This window comes from Anolis carolinensis, chromosome 5 (genome assembly GCF_035594765.1).
Source record: "Anolis carolinensis isolate JA03-04 chromosome 5, rAnoCar3.1.pri, whole genome shotgun sequence".
Classification (NCBI taxonomy): Eukaryota; Metazoa; Chordata; class Lepidosauria; order Squamata; family Dactyloidae; genus Anolis; species Anolis carolinensis.
The window spans coordinates 170,603,931-170,628,847 of NC_085845.1; the positions used below are offsets into that span (position 1 = coordinate 170,603,931).

Here is a 24,917-nt window from a genome sequence, read left to right on the forward strand (position 1 = left end):
ACGAGTGGTTTTAACCACGAGTGGAGTGGGTACATAGGACGGGATATAAATAGGATAAAGAAACAGGCATTACAATAGACAACTAAAATACGATTTCTAGAATATTCTGGTCCCCGCGCCCTCAGCGAGAGAAAGCAGCGGATTGGAGGGCTCGCGAGGAGCCGGAAGGGGCGGGGAAAGGAGGAGCAGGAAGTGGCGCGTGACTGACAAGCGGGGCCTCGAGGGAGGGAAGGAACTTCGGTTAGTGCGCCTCTCTGAGGGAGAGCTGTTCAGCGGGGAGGCCTCGCGTCTCCGTCAGCCATGGACCCGCGGAAGCTGACCGAGCTGCGGGCCTTCGTCAAACTCTGCAAGGAGACCCCGACCCTCCTTCACGCCGAGGAGCTCGGCTTCTTCCGCGAATGGGTGGAGAGGTAAGGGAGCAAGCAGGCGCCGCTGGAGCCAAAGTAGGCCCGTGTTGCCTTCTTTTCGTTCGCGTTGCAGGGTTTGGGACTCGGAGGCTCATCTACGCTGTCGAATGAATGCAGTTCGGTATTGCTTAAGCTAGCGTTGAAATAAAGTAGCTGAATTGAGTGCCAGTCTCATGGGCTTTTCTTTTTCTTTAAATGTGGGCCAGGGAAAACAACGGTTAGGTGGATCTGTAATTGGCTAAGTTTTTTTGTGTGTGTCTGGAGCGACTTGAGAAATTGCAAGTCGCTTCTGGTGTGAGAGAATTAGCTGTCTGCAAGCACGTTGCCCAGGGGACGACAGGATGTTTTGATGTTTTTACCATCCTTGTGGGAGGCTTCTGTCATGTCCCCGCATGGAGCTGGAGCTGATAGAGGGAGCTCATCAGCGTTCTCCCTGGGTTAGATTCGAACCAGAAACCTTCAGGTCAGCAACCCGACCTTCAAGTCATCAGTCGGCCGGCACAGGAGGACTCAGTGAACAAACTCCAGGAGTGCTCAGCAATGTTTCTTCTTCATCCTGGAAAGAAGTGACGAGTGGAATACCATAACCAGGTTCCGTTCTGAGCCCGGTTCTGTTCAACAACTTTATTAATGATTTCGATCAAAGGTGTGCAACCTGGGATCCCCAGATGTTTTTGGCCTACAACTCCCAGAAGTCCCAGTCAGTTTACCAGCTGTTAGGATTTCTGGAAGTTCAAGGCCAAAAATACCTGGAGACCCCAGGTTGAGAACCACTGACTTAGATGAAGGGTTAGAGGGCATGATCATCTCGTTCGCAGACTATACCAAATTGGGAGGGATAGCTAATACTTCAGAACAGAATTCAAAACAATCTTAACAGATTGGAGAGATGGGCCAAAACTAACAAAATGAAGTTCAACAGGGACAAATGCAAGGTATTCTACTTAGGCAGAAAAAATGAAATGCAAAGATACAGAATGAGGGACGCCTGGCTCGATAGCAGTACATATGAAAAATATCTTGAAGTCCTCGTGGACAGCAAGTTAAACATGAGCCAACAATGTCATGTGGCAGCTAAAAAGGCCAATGGTATTTTGGCCTACATAAATAGAAATATAGTGTCTAGATCCAGTGAAGTCATGCTTCCCCTCTATTCTGCCTTGATCAGACTGCACCTGGAATCCTGTGTCCAATTCTGGGCATCGCAATTTAATTGAGATGTTGACAATCTGGAATGTGTCCGGGGGGGGTGGAGACACACTAAAATGATTAAGGGTCTGGAGAACAAGCCCTATGAGGAGCGGCTTAAAGAGCTGGGCATGTTTAGCCTGCAGAAAAGAAGGCTGAGAGGAGACATGATGGCCATGTATGTGAGAGGAAGTCATAGGGAGGAGGAAGCAAGCTTGTTTTCTGCTGCCCTGAAGACTAGGACGCCAAGCAATGGTTTCAAACTACAGGAAAGGACATTCCACTTGAACATTAGGAAGAACTTACTTAATGTGAGAACTGTTCAGCAGTAGGCTAACCTAATGTAGTGGGGAGTCCTTCTTTGGAGGCTTTTAAACAGAACCTGGATGGCTATCTTATCAGGGGTACTTTGAATGCAATTTTCCTGCTTCTTGGCAGGGGTTGGATTGGATGGCTCACGAGGTCTCTTCCAATTCTATGACTATGACAATAATCCATTGCTCAAACCGCTACACAAGGCTGGTGCCTAGAAAGCACATTCTCTCAATTCCCATTGATATAAGAGTGAATTGGTGAAAATCAAAGAAAACCGTGACTGAGCAGTATTTCCCAATGGAACCCTTTTCCATTCCTGGAAAAAGGGGAGGGGGGGGAGGGAAGTCAAAAGGAGGTGGTTTTGAAAGTTACTAAAAAGAGAATTCTGTTTCCCTCACTGGCGTGGCTCAATGCCATGGAATCCTGGGAGTTGTGCTTTGGGAAAACACCACTGCTCTTTGACAGAAGAGCCTGAAGACCTTGTAAAACTACAGCTGCCATGATTCTTCTTTTGAAAAATGGCATTCGTAACCTTTTGGAGATCATAACCTTTTAAGAAAAGCATGACCTTCCAGTGAAGAGCCAAAAACCCTTTAGAATAGAATCTTCTCTTGTTGTATAGAACCAGATATAATTACGCAAGACAATGGCTTCAGTTGTTAGAATGAATAACCTGTTACCTCTGATCTGTTAGGAAAACAGAGATTTTGCCAGTGCATTAAAAAAAAACAGCAGAGCTTTAGAAGTGTTTTTTAGTGCTCAAATGCTTCTATAAAAGAACTTGTTTGATGTCATGCATCAAGTAACAAAAATGAAGTAGACTTTCATAAAAACAACACATTTGGTCAGTTTCAGATATGTTTGAGATAATTCTATGTGCCATCTGGACAAAACATCTCTCACAGCAAAACAGTAAGGATGTGTGTGATCTGAAATATGAAGTGGTCTGCTGTAGTAGTCTGAAGTGATCATGTGGTCTGTAGCCCCTTTTATAATTTCTCAGGAACCATAGAGTAAAGAAGCATATCAGAAAATACATACAAATAGTAAGCAACAGGATCATAGATACACATTACTAGCGAAGGCTTGTAGAAGGTTGTCATTTCCAATATGTGCAGCATATGGAGCTAGTCATTAGCCTTTGCCAAAGAGTGGTGGTGCCTCACTAAACTACAGCTCCCAGGATTCCAGAGCATTGAACACTGGCAGTTAAAGTGGCGTCAAACTGCATCCATTCTGCACTGGAGACACACCCCTTGCAGACCAGCCAGAGCAGAAGGCCGGTAGCCAGGAGCTGTGAGGGAACGTGGCCTCCTGTCCTAGGGTGCCTCAACACTGAAATTACTGCAGCTTGAGACCACTTTAACAACCATGACTCAAAGCATAGCATTATAGAAGCTGTAGTTTTAGAAGACCTTTAGCCTTTTCTACCAAAGTGTGCAACTCCCACCATCCCATAGCATGGAGCCATAACAATTTAAACTGCATTGATTCTACAGTGTAGATGCACCTCTACAGAATTCTGTGCTGCCAGGAAGAGAAGTCATTGCAGTGGACCCTTGGTCTCTGCTTGTGTTTGGTTCCAGGAACCTCATGGATAGTCAAGTCTAATTATATACAATGGCTTAGAAAAATGGTGTCCTTTTTGGTACACTTGAAATGTGCTTTTGGAATGTTTTTGAATATTTTCAAGCTGCGGATCCTCTGTATCCATGGATACAAAATCCATGGATACAGAGGACCAACTATACAGTGTTTTGCATAATAGATTGCTTAACTCTCTAATTGCTTCTTCAGTATTTTTCCATGGATGAGATACTGGTTTAGGGGATGTATTGCTGCATTTCTGGGAGGGAAGCCTGGTCATTCACCTCATTGGAAACCTACCCACTTTTTGAACCAATTACAGGCAGTTCCCTAGTTACGAACAAAATAGGTTCTGTAGGTTTGTTCTTAAGTCGAATTTGTATGCAAATTGGAACAGGTACTTTTTTGAAGTCTTAACTCCAGCCATATATATATAGCAGGAAGGAGGGAGAGTGTGCACCTTGGATAGCATAGGAAAGGGTTAACACCCCTGTGGTGTTTATTTTGCTGTCTGTGCCCCTTTTCAGAAGATTTCATCTCACTTTCTGTCCCTGTGGTAGTTGGATTTTGAAATATTTGGCTTGTTTTGGGGAAAAGGATTGGTGATAAAAGCTTCAGTGGAGACACCTTTTCCCACGATAACTCTTTCAGGAGTAAATTTCCCTTCTGAGGTTTCTCTCATTCAGTGTTGTCTTGCTCTCATTCTTAACTATGAGTCATTTATAAGTCAGATGTTTGTAACTTGAGGATTGTCTACCTATTCCTTGTTTTCCCTCTTCTACTTAGAAATTTGTCTTTGGGAAAATGTAGCTATTGATGTAGCTCTAACCTCTGAGTTACTTAGTTTTTTCATTGTAAAAAATAAAACTCTGTTAAACCATGTATTCTAAAACATATAAAATGACAGCACAAATAGATTGACTGCGATCAGTTGTGTTCACTTTGAAAACCTGCCCCTGTGATATTTGGAAAGACAGAGCTTCTCCCATACTGTTGTGTATTTTAGCCCTTTAAGCTCTGAACTGGATTACCCATCTCTCTCAGCATAGCAGCGGAATTGGCTGTTAAAATGTCCCCTTTAGGGTTTTAGGCCCAGTTTGAAAGTAATGTTATGTTGCCAAGAGTGCCATTTATTCATCCAACATATATTTGAGAAATAAATTCAAAACCACAATGAAGAATTGCTTCATAGTCCAGAGTCGAACCAGATTATTAACAGTAGGATAACTTTGACTTCAGGCATCTTTAGATGAAAGTATGATTCGATTGTAGTGCAAAGGCATGCATTTCAAAGTGTTGTGGACTGGAGCAGTGCAAGAAAAATTATAATTGGAGTTCCTTCAGGATTGCTCTTGCTGTAGCAGTATGACTTCTTAGCTAAAGCAAACAACTAGGTTATTTACATTTTTCCTGTTGTTACTTTTGCTCTTTGATTTTGAATCAACTGTCCTTTTCAGTGTTGAAAATTGTGGGCTTAGATATTTTTAACTCACTATGGGATTGTCCCATAGAAGTTTTTCAATTTTAAGAAATAAATGCTGAAGCAACAGGCTAAATCTAGTTGCTTTCCTGACAAGAATAGATCCATTGAATTAGTTGATAAATGTGACAAACTCTACACTGTAAAATTAATGTAGTTGGATACTATTTTAGCTCCCATGTCTTTCTGAGAAAGAACATAACACCATGAATTTATTGATGTAGTAAAGGTTTTCCCCTGACATTAAATCTAGTCGTGTCCGACTCTGGGGGTTGGTGCTCATCTCCATTTTTAAGCTAAAGAGCTGGCCATAGACACCTCCCAGGTTATGTGACAGGCATGACTGCATGGAGCACCGTTATCTTCCCGCCTGGAGCCTCCAGTGGCCTAGTGGATTAAAGCCTTGTGACTTGGAGGTTGGGTTGCTGACCTGAAGGCTGCCAGGTTCGAATCCCCTTCTCCCCAGATTCGAACTGGCAACCCTTCAGTTAGCAAGTTCAGCAGCTCAGTGGTTTGAAACTGTGATATTTTTCGCCTGCATTTTGCTTTCCATCCTGGGGCAGTTAAAGTAGTGCAGAGTGGTAGTTTGCAAGCTAAGCAAATTAATGACATTATTTGCTGTAGGTGCTGTGGTTGCTCTGCATTCCACATCTCTTCACGGAAAGAATTCTTATGTTACTGTTAAAATAGCTTAAGTTGACTTCTCTTTGGTCATTTTGTTTGGAGTGAGGGGGAAGTTGAATATTTTAGGATTATTCTAATATTGGGAAATTGTGGAAGGGTACTTTAAAGTACAAGTTATTTCGAGAAAAGTAATCATCTCTAGTCATTTTCTATATCTTTTCTGGGTCAGGAGGCTGAAAAATGCCCACTGGGTCACATGCTGCCTACAGGTCATAATTTCTCCCAACTTGTTCTGTATTCTAATGAAATGTTTCTGAGAAGCATTAAGAATGTAACTAATCAGTTTCAGGATATTTTTCTATTAAATTAGTTTTTGAATATATGGGTGGACTGTCACTGTAAGATGCTGCCAACTTAATTGCAGTTCTTCTTGTATTCCAAAGTATTAATTTATTATTTATTTATTTGTCCCATTTGTACCCCGCTTTCTCACCCTGGAGGGGACTCAAGGTGGCTTACAAAGTACGTCAAATCCTGTATCTAACTGGTGTCTTTCTTTCTGTTATAAAGCATGGGAGGCAGAATTCCACCTCCTCCGTGCAACACTTCGAGAGAAGGGCACAATGAGGTAAGAAATGAACTTGAGACTGCCTTTTAAATTTGTACATACGATTCTAGAATAGGGAAGCACTTATTATTTAAGTGTAAGATTTTTATTTCTCAGTTCAGGGCATAGTCTTCTAATTACTTTTCAAAACAGTCTGAAAGGGTCTGTTTTTGAAAATAAACATATGAGTTTATATGATTAAATTTGTTTCATTCTTCAAAAAGCTGGTTAGGAATGTCTTGGCATCCCAATCTATTTTTCAACTGGTAAAAATTTGTTTCAGTCTTACTTGTTTCCATGGGCATCCTACGTGAAGACATGTGCCCCTATGATTCTTCTAGCACCATTTTTAACATGCCTTATAAAAAGCTTATGGAGACTTTCCATGGTTACAGGATACTTCCTTTTGCATTGACTCTCTTAGGAGACCAATGGCTCCTCTGTCATTTTTCTGGAAGCAGTTTAAAGACTTTTGTGTTGCACTTTCAGAAGTTGAATCTACCAACTAGCCTTTAAAATCCTTTTCTGTATTTTTATTAGCCTTTTAACGAATATTTAAAGTAGTAATTTCTTATCTGGGAGCAAAACCACATCATAGTGTCTTGCAGTGAATTATAATAGGCAATAATGAGATATCCCATTTTCAAAATACTAAAATCCAAAAGGCATTGCATTTATACCATCAGCAGTTTTATAACTTCTCCCTTCATCGGAGGTCGCAACGACCATCCCAACACGACTTACTTTATATATCGGGTCCTAGAGAAGTGCACTTGGAAAGACGCAGAGTTTTTTCTATTTCTGCCCCTGCCTTATGGAATGCCTTGCCGCCCCATATGAGAGCCATGCGTGAGTTAGGTCCTTTTACCCTAGCACTTAAGACCTGGCTTTTTACTAGAGCTTTTGATCTATGTTAATTTTATCAATATTTGTATGTATGTATTTTTATCCCTTACAATTTAGCTTGTAAATCGCCTAGAGCATCTTGGATGGAGGGCGATTAATAAGTAATTAAATCATGATGATGATGATGATAACAAAGCAAGATGCAACAGTCAACAGAAGCCCATTGAAAATAAAGAGCCTTGAGGGCTTTTCTGAAGACCTGATGGAGCTTGATGTATACTTTGGCTTTCAATGTTTTGTATATAAAGTTTTTATCTAGAGGAGTGGACAACATTTGTGTATGAGCTAATATTGCTTCATAGAGAAACATTGTGGGCCATGCCCCTGCAAGTTCTACCTTTGTTGTAGTTGCATGCACAGGGTAACCATCCCGCTCCCAGAAAAAAACAGCCAAACAAAATATACTGGGATAACAAAGGTCACAACTTGTGTCAGATTTTTCTTTTATGCTGGGATCCACCTTAGTTAACCATATCTTATGATTGATCAGATCCCATCTAGCATTGACATTCTGTGAGACCCTCTTTCAGAAGGCCGTGTCATATATGATGGTTGCTTGGCTTGGTGGTTGGAGAGGTGCCAGCCCATCAGGGAAGGCCACCTGAACTATGCCTATGAAGACTATGTATGTATCCTGCTATCCAATTTCTAAATGTGTGCTCCACAGACTCAGACTTCTCTCCTTTCTTAACTTTTTTTTCCTGTAAGGAGGGTCCCACCCTTCTTCCCCGTCCAGCTTAATCAAGGAGAAGACATCCACATAACACCTTTTAAGATTCTATCCCTCACCTTGTAGGATAAATGGATCCCAGAGAGGGGTACATGTGTGTTTTAGTTATCCTTGAAAAGAACCCAAGGAAAAAGGGCATTGGACTTACCTCTGTTCCGAGCCTTGTAGGGGGACAATAGGACATCACTTTGCATGAACCTACATTTCAATACCCAAGAGGGGAGGCCAGGGACATGAGCTGCTGCTCTCCAATAATTAACTCGATCCCCTTCAACATAATCAAAACACTCACCATAAGAATCCTCACTGTCGGAGTCATGGTGGCAACATCGCTTCCTAGATAGTTGTTTTCCTCTTGCTGCTAAGACTTTTTTTGGCCAGATTCCTGTCCTCTGCCTTGGACAGGAACATCTCCTCACTTGACTCCAAGCTGCTTTGGCTGCTCTGCTGCTCCTTATTTCCCTTCTTGTGTTTAGCAATTTTCTGCTGCCGTGCTGCCTCCTGTAATGGTAAGCTAGTGGATGGTGCCTCTGAAGTCTCCTCACCTCCTGATGCTCCAGCATATACTTTATGCTCCAGCTTCTGTTCCTCCCCCTTGGCCCATCTGGCACCATACACCTGCTGGGGGGTTGCCACTCCTTCTGTCCTGGTGTGGCAGCCGCATGTTGCTTAGCACTAGGTTTGGTTGGGGCCCCCTCGTTGCTTTCCTTTGCTGGTGGGGCCCTCTTGTTGCTCTTTTTCGGTGGCATTCTGCTCAGGAGATAAAGTGGGGTGGGATTTAGACAGTATACTAGTAAGCCCCTGAGGGGCAACCACCAAGCCACAAATGTGACTAACCTTCCCAAAAGGTGGGCATTGGTGACAAGATGGTGACCTGGACTCACCACCTGCTCGTCAACTGGGTGGGGGCCGTAAGACAAACCCACTGCCAGGCAAAGTCTGGGCCCGCAGTACACTCTGCCTGCCTTCCTCTGTGTAGAGGTAGCTCATCTGTTGGTAAGGTTGAGAGCCTCCCAGGCCAGGTGATCTGCTCACTTGGCCTTAAAAAAGATCCAGTAATGTCAGGGAGCCTGATGGCCGCTGCAGTTCACCCAGACCACCCCCTCAGCTCTCGTAGTCCTGACAAAGTCTATTGTGGAACATTTGGACATGGGAGCCTGTTCCTCGTCGCTCATGCCGCCACTTCCCTCATCTTTGTCCTCTTTTCTTCTATCACTGCCTCTTCTCTTCGAGCATCTTCTCCAGGTCCTGCTGCTCCTCTGGACCTTCGCCTTCAAGAGCTCAAATGCAACTGAGCCAGAGGAGCGAGTGCACCAGCTCAAATAGCTGGTAGGCAGATCTTCACTCAGTCCACCTTTCTCAGCCAATCATAGCGAGCCATGAGGCTCACCCCTGATTGGCTGAGGGGAGAACTGGTACATCTTAAGTGCGCAAACAGAGGTCTCCCTGAGAAGAGGGATCCCAACCAAAATGGTGGGCGTGTCTGCCATCACCATTACCCTGCCCAAGGGGTTTTTCTATCTGTCAGGGACCAGTAACTAAAATGCTTCTGTTTATGAAGCATAAAGGGTAGGAATTTGTAGCTTCACTTAGTGGATTCACTCAGTATGCTGAAATATAAAAATAAGGCTGCAGTACTGAAATAGCATTACCAGAAAGCAAATCTCACTGATTGCATTTATACTTTTGAGCCTCTGAAAGTTCTTACTGTGTTTCTTGGTAATTTTTCTACCACCATCCAAGGGGGCAAAGGGTGCTGCTCTTAAGAAGAAGTTTCATTATAAAGCATGCAATTTGTGGTGCAATTTCTTTTGTCCCACCCATTGGTAGAAATTATTCTGTTATTAGCAAACATTAAGGTTTACCGATTTAAATGCACTGCTTTTTTCCAGCCAATGCTTCCACCTGCTCTCCGATTCATGAATGCATTTTAACTGAATTGAAATTCTAGTGGCTTAATGCTAACGGGCAGTTTTTCACAAAACTGTTATGTTTGCATACCGTATGTTCTCCTTGATGCTGGTTTAAACCTTTCTAAGTATAATAAAGAATTTATGACACACTATTCCTTTTAGGATTGTGTTAGCATTCGGTAACACTGTCATTTGAGAGAAGATTTAAGTAAGCATGTCAGTGATTGGATGAATTTTTCATTAGGAAAAAGCTGAAGAAAAGAAACCACCAGAAGAACCACCAAAACCAACAGAGCCAGAGAGTGAAGAGAGCGATTTAGGTGACTTGTTAACATTTTGAAGTCTCTGGAGTTATGGAGCTATTTTTACATCTCATAACTGTAATTATTGCTAATTTATTACTGTTTGTTTGCAGACATTGATAATGAAGGAGTGATTGAACCAGACAATGATGAACCTCAGGCAATGGGCGATGAAAATGTTGAGGTAATTAAGTTTCAATGAGTTTGAAATTCGTAGTAAATCACATGTTGTTTTTCAGATAAATTGGTTCTTTCTTGATGGGATAGCTTTACAAATGGCAAGTAAAATTTAACAAGTCAACAATGATAAGTGTGTGGTATTCCACCAACCTTGAGAACCAGCACCTCAACGCACAGAAAAATAACTCAGATCTGTTTCTAGTTAAACACCCACTGAAGCATCTTACTCACATTGATACTACGGTATCTTAATTTTAAACATGAAACATTTCCTCTGCATTCCAGTCTCTTTCCCTCTTTTCTTATTAGGTAACAGAAGAAATGATGGACCAGGCTAATGAAAAGAAGATGGAAGCTATTAATGCGTTAAGTGAAGGTAAGCTCCTTAAGTTCCCTTTTTAGAAAAATTAAAAAATTACTAATAAAGTATATATGAAGTACTTTTTCATTTACAGATTGAATTGTGAGCGTACCTGTCTGAAATAGTTCAAAATGTATTTCTCCATTGAAAATTGCCTGCATGGTTAGGGTTCTTAATTATATAAAAGTGGATGACTATGTCTAAGTCCTATATGATAACTTCCCATGTTGAATCTCCCATATCCAGAAATCTGGAATTCAAAATACTCCAAAAATGGAACCTTTTGTCAACAACTGCTATTTCTACGTTTGAGAAAATGAGGGCTAGTGACACATCCAGAGCCCACCAGTGGTACTACTGGGAGAGCAAGCATTGAGTAACCCCATTGGCTGCTGCCTGAATCCAGCGCAAAGAAAATGAAAAAGACTAATAGGGAGATAGAAGGATTTTTCTCCTCCCTTCCTGGCTATTTTACTGAAAGAGAAAGTGTTTTGATAATCAGGCACATGTCTATGGCATCTGTTTTTATACAGGGACCTTGTGTGAGTAGAGTCCTTCCTCCCTTCCCCTTCTTTTTCACCCATCAGGGCCCTTTCAGGAAAAAAATAAGTGAGTTCTGGGCAATTTCACTAGCTCCCTTCCTTCGCTATCCCTCATTCACCCTCTGTCTCTCTGGCATTCCAAAATCTGAGAAAGTCTGCTCCCTTGCATTTCTGTTTCTGACTCCATGAGATAAGTGGTCAAATACTATAAAATATCAAATACTGCATGTAATTATAACAAAGCAGGAATGTGTGGGCAAGACATTCTGTAGCTTGTTTATTTGTTGATAGAGAATTTAATATGTATTCAAAATTATATAACAAAATAATAAAATTATGAAATGTGATGCTACAGGAGAGTGCTATAGATACTGTGGACTGCTAAAAAGACAAATGTGTCCTACAACAAATCAAATCTGGGTCTTTCTAGAAGCCAGGATAACTAAACTGAGACATATCGTGAAAAGACATGATTCACTAGAAAAGACAATGCTTGATAAGGTAGGAGGTAGTAGGAAAAGAGGAAAACTATTTATAAATTGATAGAATCAAAAAAGGAACCCATGGCCTTGAGTCTGGAAGACCTGAGCAAGGCTGTTGATAATAGGGTGACTCAGAGGTCTCTATAAGTCACTATAAGTCAAAGCCAACTTGATGGCAGTTGACAATAATTATAGCTATAATTATTGTGTGTGGGACATTTCCTGACCCCCTTCTGCAAAGCTGCTTGAGTTGCTGCCGCTGATACCATCTACCAGAGAAATTGTTGTCCTAATTAAGGCATGTACTGACTTATTTTGCGGGGGGTTATAATTGAAGCTTTATTAATGTTTCAGGTGAATTGCAAAAAGCCATTGATCTGTTTACAGAAGCCATAAAGCTGAATCCTCATCTGGCTATCCTGTATGCCAAACGAGCTAGGTAAGTGTTAAAACTTTAAAACTTGTGTAAGTATCAAATTGTTTATACACAAACAGTCCAGTATGAACTAATTAATGTGACATAATCTGGATTATAAAACTGATCTTATTTTAAATTGTTAAAATTTGAACTTTAGTATATTACATGATTGCTCTTAAGACTTTACCTGGTGTTAAAGCTGTCTAAACTCTTTTAACTTTTGGTAGGCCCACCTCCAAGCTAAAATACTGTTTCACCATTGAAGTTGCTATTAATCATCTGAAACTAATGACATTATTATCCTTATGATGGCTATGGAGGTGTTTATGGGATAGGAGATACCTGTTTGTATCAGGTTTTCTTAATTTCGTCAATTACAGTAGAGTCTCGGTTAACTGAGCCCCGGTTAACCGAGCCTCTGTATTATCCGAGGGGCTGCTGAGCCCCGGTTAACCGAGCCTCTGTATTATCCGAGGGGCTGCCGGGGGTGCCCCTCCCTCTCCCTCTCTCTCTCCTTCTCTTGAGCGAAGGGAGCTCAAGAGGGAGAGGGAGGAGGAAGTGCCCTGGAAGTGCCCCGCGATCGGCGAGGGCTCAGCCCAGAGAAGCACCCTACGAGCGCTGCTAGGCAGCAGCGCTCATGGGTGCTTCCCAAGCGGCGAGGGCTCGCCGAGGGATGTCTCCCCGGATCTCTCTCGGCCAGGCCTTTGCTGGAGGAAAAAGTTTCCTCCAGCAAGGGCCTGGCCAAGGAAGATCTGGGGCGCGCTCTACTTTTCTTGGCAGGACAGGCCCTTGCTCCAGCAAGTAAAAATAACTCTTTCCTCCAGCAAGGGCCTGGCCGAGGGAGATCCAGGGAGACATCCCTCGGCCAGCCCTCGCCCCTTGGGAAGCGCCCGTGAGCGTTGCTAGGCAGCAGCGCTCACGGGTGCTTCCCTTAACCAGATTTCCGGGAGGGATAATAGGGCTTCCCGGCAATTTGAGCAGTTCGGTTGTCCGAGATTGGGCCCGCCACTTTATCTCGGACAACCGAGACTCTACTGTACCAACATTTTATGGTTGTCACTCCTTGCAAGAGTCCCTGTTTGCATTTTTCTTTTCTGTTTTCCTCATTTTTCATATCACCGTAGCTGTATTCATGAGATAATATATAATCAGGCAGGCTTTTTTTTAATTTGATTTTTTCAAAGGTAACATGGATGTCACATTTCTGAGTTTTAACATGAATAGTGCAACATATAATAAGCCTTGCAAGCTGCTAGCTTTGAGTTGCTAATTGAGAAGAATATTTGTAATTTATGACATTGTGGCTGTTGTATACAGGTTGAGTATCCCTTATCTGGAATGCTGAAATACGAGATATTCCAAAATACAAAACTATCCACATGGGTGGCTGAGATAGTGATACCTTTAAATTCTGATAGCTCCTCAAACATAAACTTTGTTTTATACACAACAATTTAAATATCATATATAACATCATTTTCAGGCTATTCATATAAGATGTTTGTGAAACAAATAATTTTGTGTTTAGATAGGCCATTGTGTACGTATATACAGATGTAGGTACTCCTAAATCCATAACATTTTTGGTCCCAGTCATTTCAGTTAAGGGATAATCAGTCAGTACCAATTTATGGTCCTGGAAAAATGTGGAAGTCATTACAATGTTACGTCATTATTTTACTTGTTAGTGTAGGATATACACAAAATACTGAAACAACGGGATGTAATTAATATAATAGATATTTTCGACTGATTGCAGTTCCTGTTTGCTTCTAGCATAAATATTAAAACAGTGTGTAGCTAATTATGAAATCTGCATGCTTTTTTGATGTTGACAGTGTATTTGTGAAAATGCAGAAGCCAAATGCTGCCATAAGGGATTGTGATAGAGCCATTCAGATAAACCCTGATTCAGCACAGCCCTACAAATGGCGAGGAAAAGCTCACAGGTACAGAAACTGAAATTTCTGATTTAAGAAAATAAAATATTCTGATTTTTCTGTTATGAGCAAATTGTATACTGTTCTTTTAATTGGTTTTTAATTCTGCAAATAACACAACCAAACAAAATATTTTGAATGAGTTTTACTGTTGTACCCTGTGGTTTGAACTTCATATAAATATGATCATAATGAATTAGTCAAGCTGTTGAAGTATACCTTTAAATAAAATTTGTAGCATGTCTTTCTAGCATTTTAACAGTTTGTAGGAAATAACATTTGTGGGGTGTGGGATAAATAGCCTTTGTTTTCTAAGTGTAAAATTTAAAAATAATAAACATTTTAGACACCAAAAATAATATGGCATAATAATTAACTGAGAGCATACCGATGGGTTTTCTTTTAGGACAAATTAAATGTTTTTACTTAGGAACAAATACTGACTTTTGGATTGGAATCTTTCCATTATAAGGCTCCTGGGTCACTGGGAAGAAGCTGCACACGACTTGGCTCTGGCCTGTAAACTAGATTATGATGAAGATGCTAGTGCCATGCTGAAGGAGGTGCAGCCACGGGTGAGTAAGAAAAGGAGGAATGTTTATAAGGCTTTCCTTTCCTTAGTGAAGGTTTTATTTTTGCAGTATTGTATGGAACATGCACCAGACGGCAGAGCTTCTTGGAATTTTATGGTCCAAACTGACTTCTGTATATGTTTTTGTTACCAGCTGCAATTTGGGCAGCAAATATGCATGTGTGTTTATGTGTATGCATACGTGAGAGCATCTCCTCCCAATATAAATATGTTCATTGGAAAAGAAGCAAATACAGTTTCTCTGTAAAATTCAAAATGAATGCTTTGGTTGCAATGCCTTTTATTTGCTTTGCTGATTTTCCACAAAGGACCACTGTCAGTTTTTGTAGGTTAGAAAATTCTGTAACATTCTTTCGATAGGACCACACCTATCTATATATATAAAAGAGTGATGGCATCAGGGCAGCGGACAAAACAACAAAACTACAGGCCCCCCAACCTCGAAATTTGACAACACAACCCATCATTCACGGCTCAAGGTTGATACAACAAAAAGAAAAGAAAAATGAAGTCCTAATTACAGGGAGAGGAATAATAGTTTTTATCCAATTGCTGCCAGTTTGAAGGCTAAGCTCTGCCCACTTGGTCTCCTAGCAACCTACTCAGCCCAGGGGACAGGCACAGTTAGGCCTCACTTAGGCCTCTTCCACAGATTATCAGATTTTCACTGGATTATATGGCAGTGTAGACTCAAGGCCCTTCCACACAGCTATATAACCCATTTAGAATCTTATATTATCTGCTTTGAACTGGATTATCTTGACTCCACACTGCCATATAATCCACTTCAGTGTGCATACTAAACATAAAGACAACCATACAACAGACATTAAATACCACCACTACCTCAACAATTTCTCACCAACACCACCAGACAACGCCACAGCAACGCGTGGCCGGGCACAGCTAGTAGATTATAAATAATAATTTTTAATATTTTAATATTTTACTGATATTTGTGGTGTAGCATTATGTGACTGGAATACAGTCAGCCTGCCATATCCACAGATCCTGTATCCATGGATTTAACCATTTGTGACTTGAAAATATATTTTTTAAATGCTCCAAAAACAAACATTGATTTTGGCATTATATAGAAGGGACACCTTCTACAATGCCATTGTATAAAATTGGACTAGAGCAATGGTTCTCAACCTGTGGATCCCCAGATGTTTTGGCTTTCAACTCCCAGAAATCCTAACAGCTGGTGAACTGGTTGGGATTTCTGGGAATTGTAGGCCAAAACACCTGGGAAGCCACATGTTGAGAACCACTGGACTAGAACATCCACAGGAGTTTGTATCTGCAGGGGAAATCAAACACCAGTGATACCAAGGGCCCACTGTATTATAGGAAAAATCAACAGGGGAAATATTTCACCTTATAGAATGCATGCAATAGCACTGTATCAATTTTAATGAATTATGATCATATATGTAATTGAACATTCTGAATCCTAGATTTGAAACCCCTGCCCTGTTCCTTTTCTCTACCATTATGTAGGTGGAGCTGCTAATGCCATACTATCTTTACATGCTTAATATGTAGAATTATAGTTTAATTCAGCAATCCTAAATCTTGCATATTCTATCTACTTCATTGAGGAGTTCTGCTGAATGAGTTGTGTTTTCTTGTCCTCCTTTTCTGCATTTCTTTCAGGCAGAGTTTAAATTAGTAGGAATTAGAAATGTCTCTGATGTGCTTGTAACTATGGATTCTGTATCTCTTGCTCTCCTGGTTTATACATTAATAGGATGGCAGCTTTATTTAGGAAATGCCTATGCCTGAAAATGGGCAGGACTAACTGCCGTGAAAACTGTTGAAACATGCTTTTCTTCTGCTTTCAAGAGTCACAAAGATAAAATATTTAGGAATTATAATAACAGCCCGAAACAATCAACTACTGAAAAACAATTATTTAACAAAGTGGCAAGAGATTCAAAAAAATTAGACAACTGGAAGAATATAAATTTATCACTTCTGGGACAAATTGCCGCAATTAAAATAAATCTACTTCCAAAATTGCTTTATATTTTCCAAAACCTTCCTATAATTAGAAATATAATTTTTTTAAAGAATGGAATAAGGAGCTGAAGAAATTTATATGGAAGAGGAAGAAACCAAGAATCAAAAACACTGTAATGATTGACTCTAAAGAAAAAGGAGAATTTAGCGTGCTGGATTTTAAACTCTATTTCGAAGCCAGTGCCTTGACGTGGATTAAAAAATGGATAAAACTAGACAAAGTAAAAATATTAACATTGGAAGGTTTTGACCTGAGGAAAGGGTGGCATTCATACATTTGGTACGGAAAGATTACAACGTAATTTTTTTTTGGTAATCACTTTATCAGATCCTCCCTGATTAGGGTGTGGGAGAGATATAAGACACTTTTACGAAAAAATGCCAAAATGGGTCTCTCAATTAGAAGCAAATCAGAGAAGACTGCTGGGGTGGATGAAATGGCCCACATATAAAGAACTACTGATAGGAAAAGGAAGTACTCACCGCCTAAGAGACCATGAAGAAATACAAAGAAAATATAAAGAAGTTACTTGGTTAAAATATTTGCAAATAAAAGAATATTACAAAATAGACAATGAGAAAGATTTTAGTGAGAAAGAAGACTTCTGGGAAATAATATTACAAACCGAAAAGAAGCTAATAACAAAAATCTACAACAAGTTGCTCAGTTGGAATACAGAAACAGAGGAAACGAAAAACTCAATGATAAAACGGGCAAGGAATATCGGCAGACCAATTCAGTTAAAAGAATGGGAAGAGGTATGGCAAAAAAGAATAAGATACACCTATGCCACGGACGTAAAAGAAAACTGGTTAAAAATGCTACATCGTTGGCACCTAACTCCAAAGAAACTTAGTTTGATGTACAAAAATCTAGATAATAGACGCAGGAAATGTAAGATTAAAGAAAGATCTTACTACCACACTTGGTGGTCATGTGCAAAGACAAATGGTTATTGGAAAATGATCCACAAGGAATGCCAAAAAATATTAAGAATGTAATACACAATGAAACCTGAACTTTATTTACTGGGCATATTTGATAAAAAAGAGTTTGTAGATATAAATAAAGAAAAACTATTCATATTTTTGATAACGGCAGCCAGAATGGTATTACAAAAATGTGGAAATTAGAAACAATACTAGACAAGACTCTCTGGCTACAGAAAGTAATGGAAATAAAGGATATGGATAAACTAACTTTTTTATTGAAAAAAATAACCGCAGAGGAGTAAAAATAACCGATTGGTCTATAGTTGACAATTACATGAAAATAGAATTCCAAATATAAGGACAGAAAAGCATCAATGGACAAGAGGGAAAGAATATTGAGCTGTTGAAATGAACTTAGGAATATCAAAGGGAAGGAAGAAGAATGGAAATCGAACAAACTTTTTTCTTCTTCTTTTTCTTTATATAAAGCCCTTTCTTCTCTATCTTTCTTTTTACTCTAAAACAATGTTCTCACATTTTCAATGTAGATAGTTATTAAAATTTAATAAAAATATTTACAAAAAAAGAGTCACAAACCAATCGTATATTTACAATAAGAAGGAGCAAGTGAGCTAAGCCAGTATTTGATAAGGCAGACCTTGAGCTACTATCAGCAGAGGCCTTTGAATGTTTTTGCAGAAAGATGCTGAAACACTTTCTTTAGAAGTTGTTTATGGGTTGAAATCGAAAGTGCTGATTATGATATTTAATGCCTACATGGCTTTGATCCAGGTTGTCTGAAAGACTGTATGTCCCTGTATGAACATGTTTGAGCTTTAAAATATGTGAGGAAGGGTTTACACTTGTCCCATCATAATCACAAATTAGAGCATTCTCAGTGGCTGCTCCCATGTTGTGGAGCCCACTCCTTGAGAGGTCCAGTTGGCTTCTTCCTGCTGCTGTTCTGCCAGCAAGTAAAGACTTTTTCATTTGTTTTTTTTAAAAAAAATATGTTTTGGCAGATAGAATTTTAATGGAGTGTTGTGTTTAAATTTTATTAAGTTTTTCCCCCTACTAAGCCCCCGCTATGTATGTACATTTTATTTCTTATTGAAAATGACTTAATAAAAATGTTTTTTAAAAATATTAAGTTTTAAATTTGTTTTAAAATTTGGTTTTCCTTTCTTTTTAATTTCAGTTTTTAAAGGTGTTCTAAGATTTTTTTTAGTGTATTCCATTTTTAAGAGGTTGAATCCCAGATTGGGAGAAAGGTGGGATATTAAATAAATGAAATTAATGTTGATGGCAGTCAGATCTCTCAAAGGGGGGGGTGGTATTCCAGAGGTGGGATGTCACAGCACCCTTTTCTACAGCTCCACTGATAAGACACAAAGGAAAGCTCCTTCAGTGAATCTCAACCTCTAGGAAAGCATTTTATAGCTCCTTCAAGTATTCATGTCCCAAACTGATCAGGGCTTTAAATGTTATCATTACCACCTTCAGTTTGAATGGGAACATATTGATAGCCAGCAGAATTCCTTTACAACCAATCTGTGATGGATTCTTTAGGATATTTCAGTCAGCAATCTGAGACCTTTCTTACTCAGGATCCATGTCCACTCTCCCGTGCCTTGTTTTATTTTGATGTGGTGTCTAGTGGGTACTTATGCTTTTTTCTGCACTTTTTTCTGATGAACTACTTTTTATTGTTGCTTTTTCTGTTTTTGATTGTAAATTCTGTATGAGGACATTTAAAACATAAAAATAATAATGTATATCAGTTCTGTCTACCGTAAGAGACTTGGTGCCCTTCCACACAACAATATAACCCCGAATATCAAGGCAGAAAATCCCACAATACCTGCTTTGAACTGGGTTATCTGAGTCTACACTGCCATATATTCTAGTTCAAAGCAGAAAAGGTGGGATTTTATTCAGCTGTGTGGAAGGGGCTTATGTAGAGAATATATTAATTAAAATGACTATGCAGAGTTTGAAGCTAGTATTGTGCACTTACTTTATTATGAATACTCTCTTTCATGTGCTTCAGGCTCAGAAGATTGCAGAACACAGAAGAAAATATGAACGAAAACGTGAGGAAAAAGAAATCAGGGAAAGGATGGAAAGAGTAAAGAAAGCCCGGGAGGAACATGAAAGGGCTCAGAGGGTAAGAACTTAAAAATCATGTATACTAGGACCTTGTTATAACATTATACCTCAAAATATGTGAATGTGAATTCTGTTTTAGTGTCCTGTGTTTATCTTAGTGTGTAGTTGCAGAGAATTAAAATCAGGGTAATTTAAAATCCACTGCTAGAATTATGTGAGTCAATAACAGGCAATATAGAGATTGAATCAATATTTTGTAAAAGCTATCTGTTTTGTATTAGGCTTGACAGAAGTAGTACCATGACTGCTGGAATATCTGGAGCATATGGGCTTAAAATCTATTTATAACCACTTAGGCCATTTGTTCTATTTTCTACACACCACCTTGGGAGGCTGGTAGAGCAAGAGAGGACAGTATGTGGCCTGCAGTCTGCCCCAAGGTTGTTTTTTCACCCCCAGGTCATTTCTAGGAGATGGGTGAAGCCATTTTAGGCATGTGAAGGGCATGAGTGAAAGTGTCCAGTCAAGAGTGGGGACATGGAGTGTTGAAAATGATGGGAAATGCTTTTCAGCATCTGGGGGCCATGTAGTCCTCTGATCTTCGTAAATTACCCACTTGTATGTGGACGGTTCTTGTGATTCTTTGCAGGAGGAAGAGGCACGTCGACAGGCAGGAGGTCCTCAGTTTGGTGGCTTTCCAGGTGGCTTCCCAGGTAGGAATTTATCTCATATCATTTGGTTAGATGAAGGTCTAAGAGGTGAAGTGAGTGATACCCAAGAAGCAGTTGTCCTCTTGGCTATAGCATCCCATCTGAGGGACTGTTTTCGGATTGTGGACTGCTGCTTGGCTATGATTCAGGATTTCCCTCACTTAAGAATCACTTTCTTATACACATCAAGCAAAATGTCATTCTTGATATCTGTTCTGTCACCCCATTCCTTAATGTAAGTATATTGAAGTCCTGCTGATGAATTTTTCATGCTAATTATATTCCTTTTTAATGATTTTGCGGTTGTAACTATTTTTAACACCCCTACATTTAATTCTATTTCAATGCCTTTTGGTTTTAAATTGTACATTTTTGACAGAGACAACGTGGAATATAAATCAATCAATCAATAGCTTATAGCACATAGCAAGAAATGGTCGATAGGATCTGGGGCTAAGGATAGATGTTGCTTCCAGTAGCTCATCCAGCTTGAAACAGACTTTTGCAGCTTCTTAAATCCCACTTTAGGCTGAGCTGGAGGTATCTCAGTAAAATATATCCCTCATTAGATGGGCAAAGGTTTACCATAATGCACAATTTTTAAGCACCAAATCAAATATATTCTCTTTTAGATGAAAGTGCTTTTCAGATGAAAATCATTAATTGCTATAATCAATTAGTTAAGTAAGCCGCCTTATAACATGCCCTTGATCCTGATAATACATTTCTCTTTGTTTTCCTAGATACATGAAGGTTCCTGAGAAGGGGGAAATGTTAGGAAATGTATCATTTAATGTAGTTTTCTCTCTCTGAAAGTATCCCTTTTATTTGCAGGTGGTTTTCCTGGTGGCATGCCTGGTGGAATGCCTGGTGGAATGCCTGGTGGAATGCCTGGGATGGGGGGCATGCCAGGACTTAATGAAATTCTTAGTGATCCTGAAGTTCTCGCAGCCATGCAGGTGAGACAAAGCAAATAAGAACAATCATGAAAGCTGAGAAACATGTGGACCTTTGATTCTGCATAGGTGCTGTCCTTGTTTCTTAGCAATATTCTCCCCAATTCTTTTGCTGCCCAATCATTTATTTCCACCCAATTTATGCTGCCTTCAGAAATGCTCTCAGTATAATACTTTTGCTGCCTTGGTAATAATCAGCAAACAGTATATTTTCTCCTGTTTCCACTTTTGCATATACAGAAAGTCTGTGAAAAAGACACTCCTTTTCACAAAGTCTTCATATGTCTACCTAAGGGCCCTGTTTACATATCATCCTCTATCTAACTGGAGAAGCATTAAGTGGTTGGAGGAGGGCTGGAGAAACTTGCACTTTAAATAGTTCACACTTGAGCTAGTTGATAGAGCAGCATTGTACCCAGCCTGATCCTATTGCAGCAGTGTATTGTTGCTGTTGTTGTTGTTGTTGCTGTTGTTGCAGAAGCATTCTCTTCTCAAAGGTTGTGAGGACTGATCATTTTATTTCTTACCCACCTCTCCTCATGGCTCAAGTACACAGCAGCTGCCCCCAGGATGCCATACGTGGACAGCATAAGCTTATCCTGCTGATCCTGGCTCCCAACTGTTCTTCATTTACTTTTCATTCTCTGTTGGGATCGTCTTTGTTTCTGACAAATCTCTCCAGCTGCCCTCATTTCAACTCAGTACAGATCTGTTTGGGGTTTATGAGTAAAATGTATGATGAAACTGAAATAATATCTTTTGCGTTTTGTATACAAAGGTAATTCAGAGATAAAAACATTAATAGAATTTTGCATATTTCCCTTTTTGTTTTCTAGGATCCAGAGGTTATGGCAGCTTTTCAAGATGTTGCCCAGAACCCAGCAAATATGTCAAAGTACCAGAATAACCCCAAAGTCATGAATCTCATTGGCAAACTATCAGCCAAGTTTGGAAGTCAACCATAAAATCCTCTTTGGTTGCAAGACATGGGGGAAGTCTTGATCATTTACTGTATGTTGCAATAACAAACCATTGTACCTCTGAGTCTCTAAAGAGAACTGGAGTGCACTGGGTAGAATTCTCCCTCCATGTTTCAGAAATAAATGGCAGCCAGTTCACGATTGTATCCAAGTTCTGTTTGAAAAACACTTCCCCACCACCACCTTTGCTCTGTATTACTCAACAGTAGTGCAGTTCACTTTTATATTTCGTTACATATAAGCTTCCAGTAGATTGTACCAAAAAGTGTAGGGTGGGTGGTTTGGGTTTATTTTTTTTAAATAGGGGAAGCAAGGGAAGATAATTGGGTTTTTTAAAATAATGGTGTTGAGTTTCTTCTTCCCAGTAACTGGAATCTGACATGAGCAGGCGAAGCTCAGCATTTTTGTTTTCACTAGAAGAAATAGTACATAATTCATATTCACTTTTTACATTCACAAAGGTGACTTAAAACAGCTAAAAATCAATCTCTTAATAAATCAGATCCCTGCAACAGAGGGAAACACCCTTACTGTTGCATGTTTTGGCTTTAACTATTAGTACAAGTGCTATTAAGGCTTGACAACTTAACAATCAATGTTTAGCAGAGTAACAGGTTTGTCAGGATGTCTTGAGCAAATGCTTCTATCCACATTAATACCTTCATTGAATTCAGTGGTTACGAATCTTGTTGTTGTACTGATTTCACATTTGAACATTCTTGCCTGGCTTAACTTTTTAATATTGTGGAAAGAAAAATAACTGAATCTTACCATCATTTTGCATTTGTTCTTTAAACAGTTCATAATGAAGATGTACTGTACAGGTCTGTTAAACGTTGAAACTCTGGATTCTGTGATTGTGAGAATCCTAATAAGGCTACATATCTTGAACAGATCCTTAAGATTTGATGGTATTACCTCCATTCGTTCAGTTGGATATTTTCATACATCCCAGTCATCAATCTCTAATACTAGTTTTATATTTTCTGTTAATGTCATACTATTATATTGATACGTGTGCAGGTCGAGCTATGAAGAGGGAGAGGTAAAGTGCTGGAATAGCAGGTCTTAAATATAATAACGCCTTGCTGAACTGTTCATTGATAACTAATGCAATTAAACTGGTTTTTTTGGGGGGGGGGGAGTTTTCTGTCTATACTAATTTTCTGCTCTTAGGGCTGAGAAGGTAACAGTAATTAAGTCTTGGTCTCTTCTTGAACTTTTAAATGTTTCCTGTTCTGTGCTCTTGTAATTTTGTCTGAATCCATAATCGATGTATGTTTTTTGTTTTTAATTATACCTGGTCTGGTTTAGGAACACAACAGAGTTTAAAAAATAAAATGCCAGATTTTCCCCCCTCATGCATTAATTACTTTGTCAAATAAAATAAAAACATGATTTCCTTTTTGCTTGATAAATAGTTCTGAAAATACTTCTAGTTGCCTTTAAAAAAATAAAGATTGGTTTTGAAGAAAGTTGTGGTTTATTTTTGCACAAACATGCTTCAGGTAACTAGAAGAAATAAGATATTCAAGGGTATTTGAAGTACTGATTCCCTCCTATAGTACAGAGTAACGTCTTTCTGAGTTGGAGAAAGGCAGAGCAAAAATATGAAGTGAACATATGGGAGTGAGATGGGTTGTAAAATACTTTAAAATCTTTCCTACATATTTTCTTAGGATATGAATTTCTTCAGGTTGGTAGGTAGGTAGAGTTTCTGTAGAACAGGAACAATGTTTCTATTTCATTTTTGCAAAATAATGTTTCTTTAACTGTTGAAGCTCTATAATATACAAGAATAGATAGCCTTGCTACATGAATGTCATAGCATTTATGTGAATTTGCGTTTGGAAGCACAGCATGTATTCTATACTCAACAGATGATGTAAAAATCTTTAGTCTCGTAGCCACCAATACTAGATGGGTGGATGTAAACTTTATTATATGTAGGCAAAGTCTTAAAGCATATAACATCTAGCATTACAGTATTAGAAATAAATCACTACAAATGTTACTACACCCTGTTGGGTGAGAAGGGCGGGATATAAATGTTGTAATAAATAAATAAATATTAGACATTATTTTCAAACCATTTTTACAATTCTCTAAAAAAACCATTGAACAAGAAAACAAAATCAATGACAATCTATACTCCCCCCCCCCCCCCCAGTAATTGGAATACCTAGAAGTCTCAGGTTACACAGAAGACATCTGCTGGAATCTGGCTACTGTAAAAGTTCTTTGGTGGGTATAAAAGCGTCTAAATACTGTAGCTTGCATGGTTGACCTAGATCTGAGGATACCAAATGAAAACTTGTGCCCCAAGTACAACTGTTCTGTTTTGGCTAGCATGATAATAAAAATTCTCGTTTTTAAGGTGAAAAGGGTGAAGATAATTCTCCGTAACCAAGACAATTCCTGTTAAATTCATAGGGTTTCTATAAATTGACAGATTCCTTGAAAGCACGTATGTTGCAAACATTAGATACCTTTGTTTTGGTCCAATTTTGCCCTACCCAAATATCAGTTGCTCTAGTCAACCAAGTTTGCTGGGGGAACGTTCCTTAAGTGTGTGTAGTATATGACAAACTAGACTGATCAATTCAATCTGCAATTGAAGGAAGACTCAT

General features: G+C 39.4%; 1 protein-coding gene across 1 annotated transcript; it reads left to right on the forward strand.

Moving 5' to 3' along the window:
* Window positions 1–179: 179 nt before the first annotated feature.
* Window positions 180–23,762, forward strand: st13 (ST13 Hsp70 interacting protein). The gene is made up of 12 exons (XM_062981010.1): window positions 180–410; window positions 6,172–6,229; window positions 10,002–10,077; window positions 10,173–10,243; window positions 10,549–10,615; window positions 11,979–12,063; window positions 13,881–13,991; window positions 14,455–14,557; window positions 19,583–19,699; window positions 20,291–20,354; window positions 21,186–21,310; window positions 22,144–23,762. Exons 1-12 carry the CDS (start codon window positions 301–303, stop codon window positions 22,270–22,272), a joined length of 1,116 nt encoding a protein of 371 aa, XP_062837080.1. The 5' UTR covers window positions 180–300; the 3' UTR covers window positions 22,273–23,762.
* Window positions 23,763–24,917: the final 1,155 nt, after the last annotated feature.

Excerpts from the sequence above, each read along its gene's own strand:
- st13 (XM_062981010.1), top strand. The coding sequence starts at position 301 with ATGGACCCGCGGAAGCTGACCGAGCTGCGGGCCTTCGTCAAACTCTGC. Across the intron at positions 6,230-10,001 it reads CGAGAGAAGGGCACAATGAG|GAAAAAGCTGAAGAAAAGAA; the intron begins GTAAGAAATGAA and ends ATTTTTCATTAG. Across the intron at positions 12,064-13,880 it reads CTGTATGCCAAACGAGCTAG|TGTATTTGTGAAAATGCAGA; the intron begins GTAAGTGTTAAA and ends TGATGTTGACAG.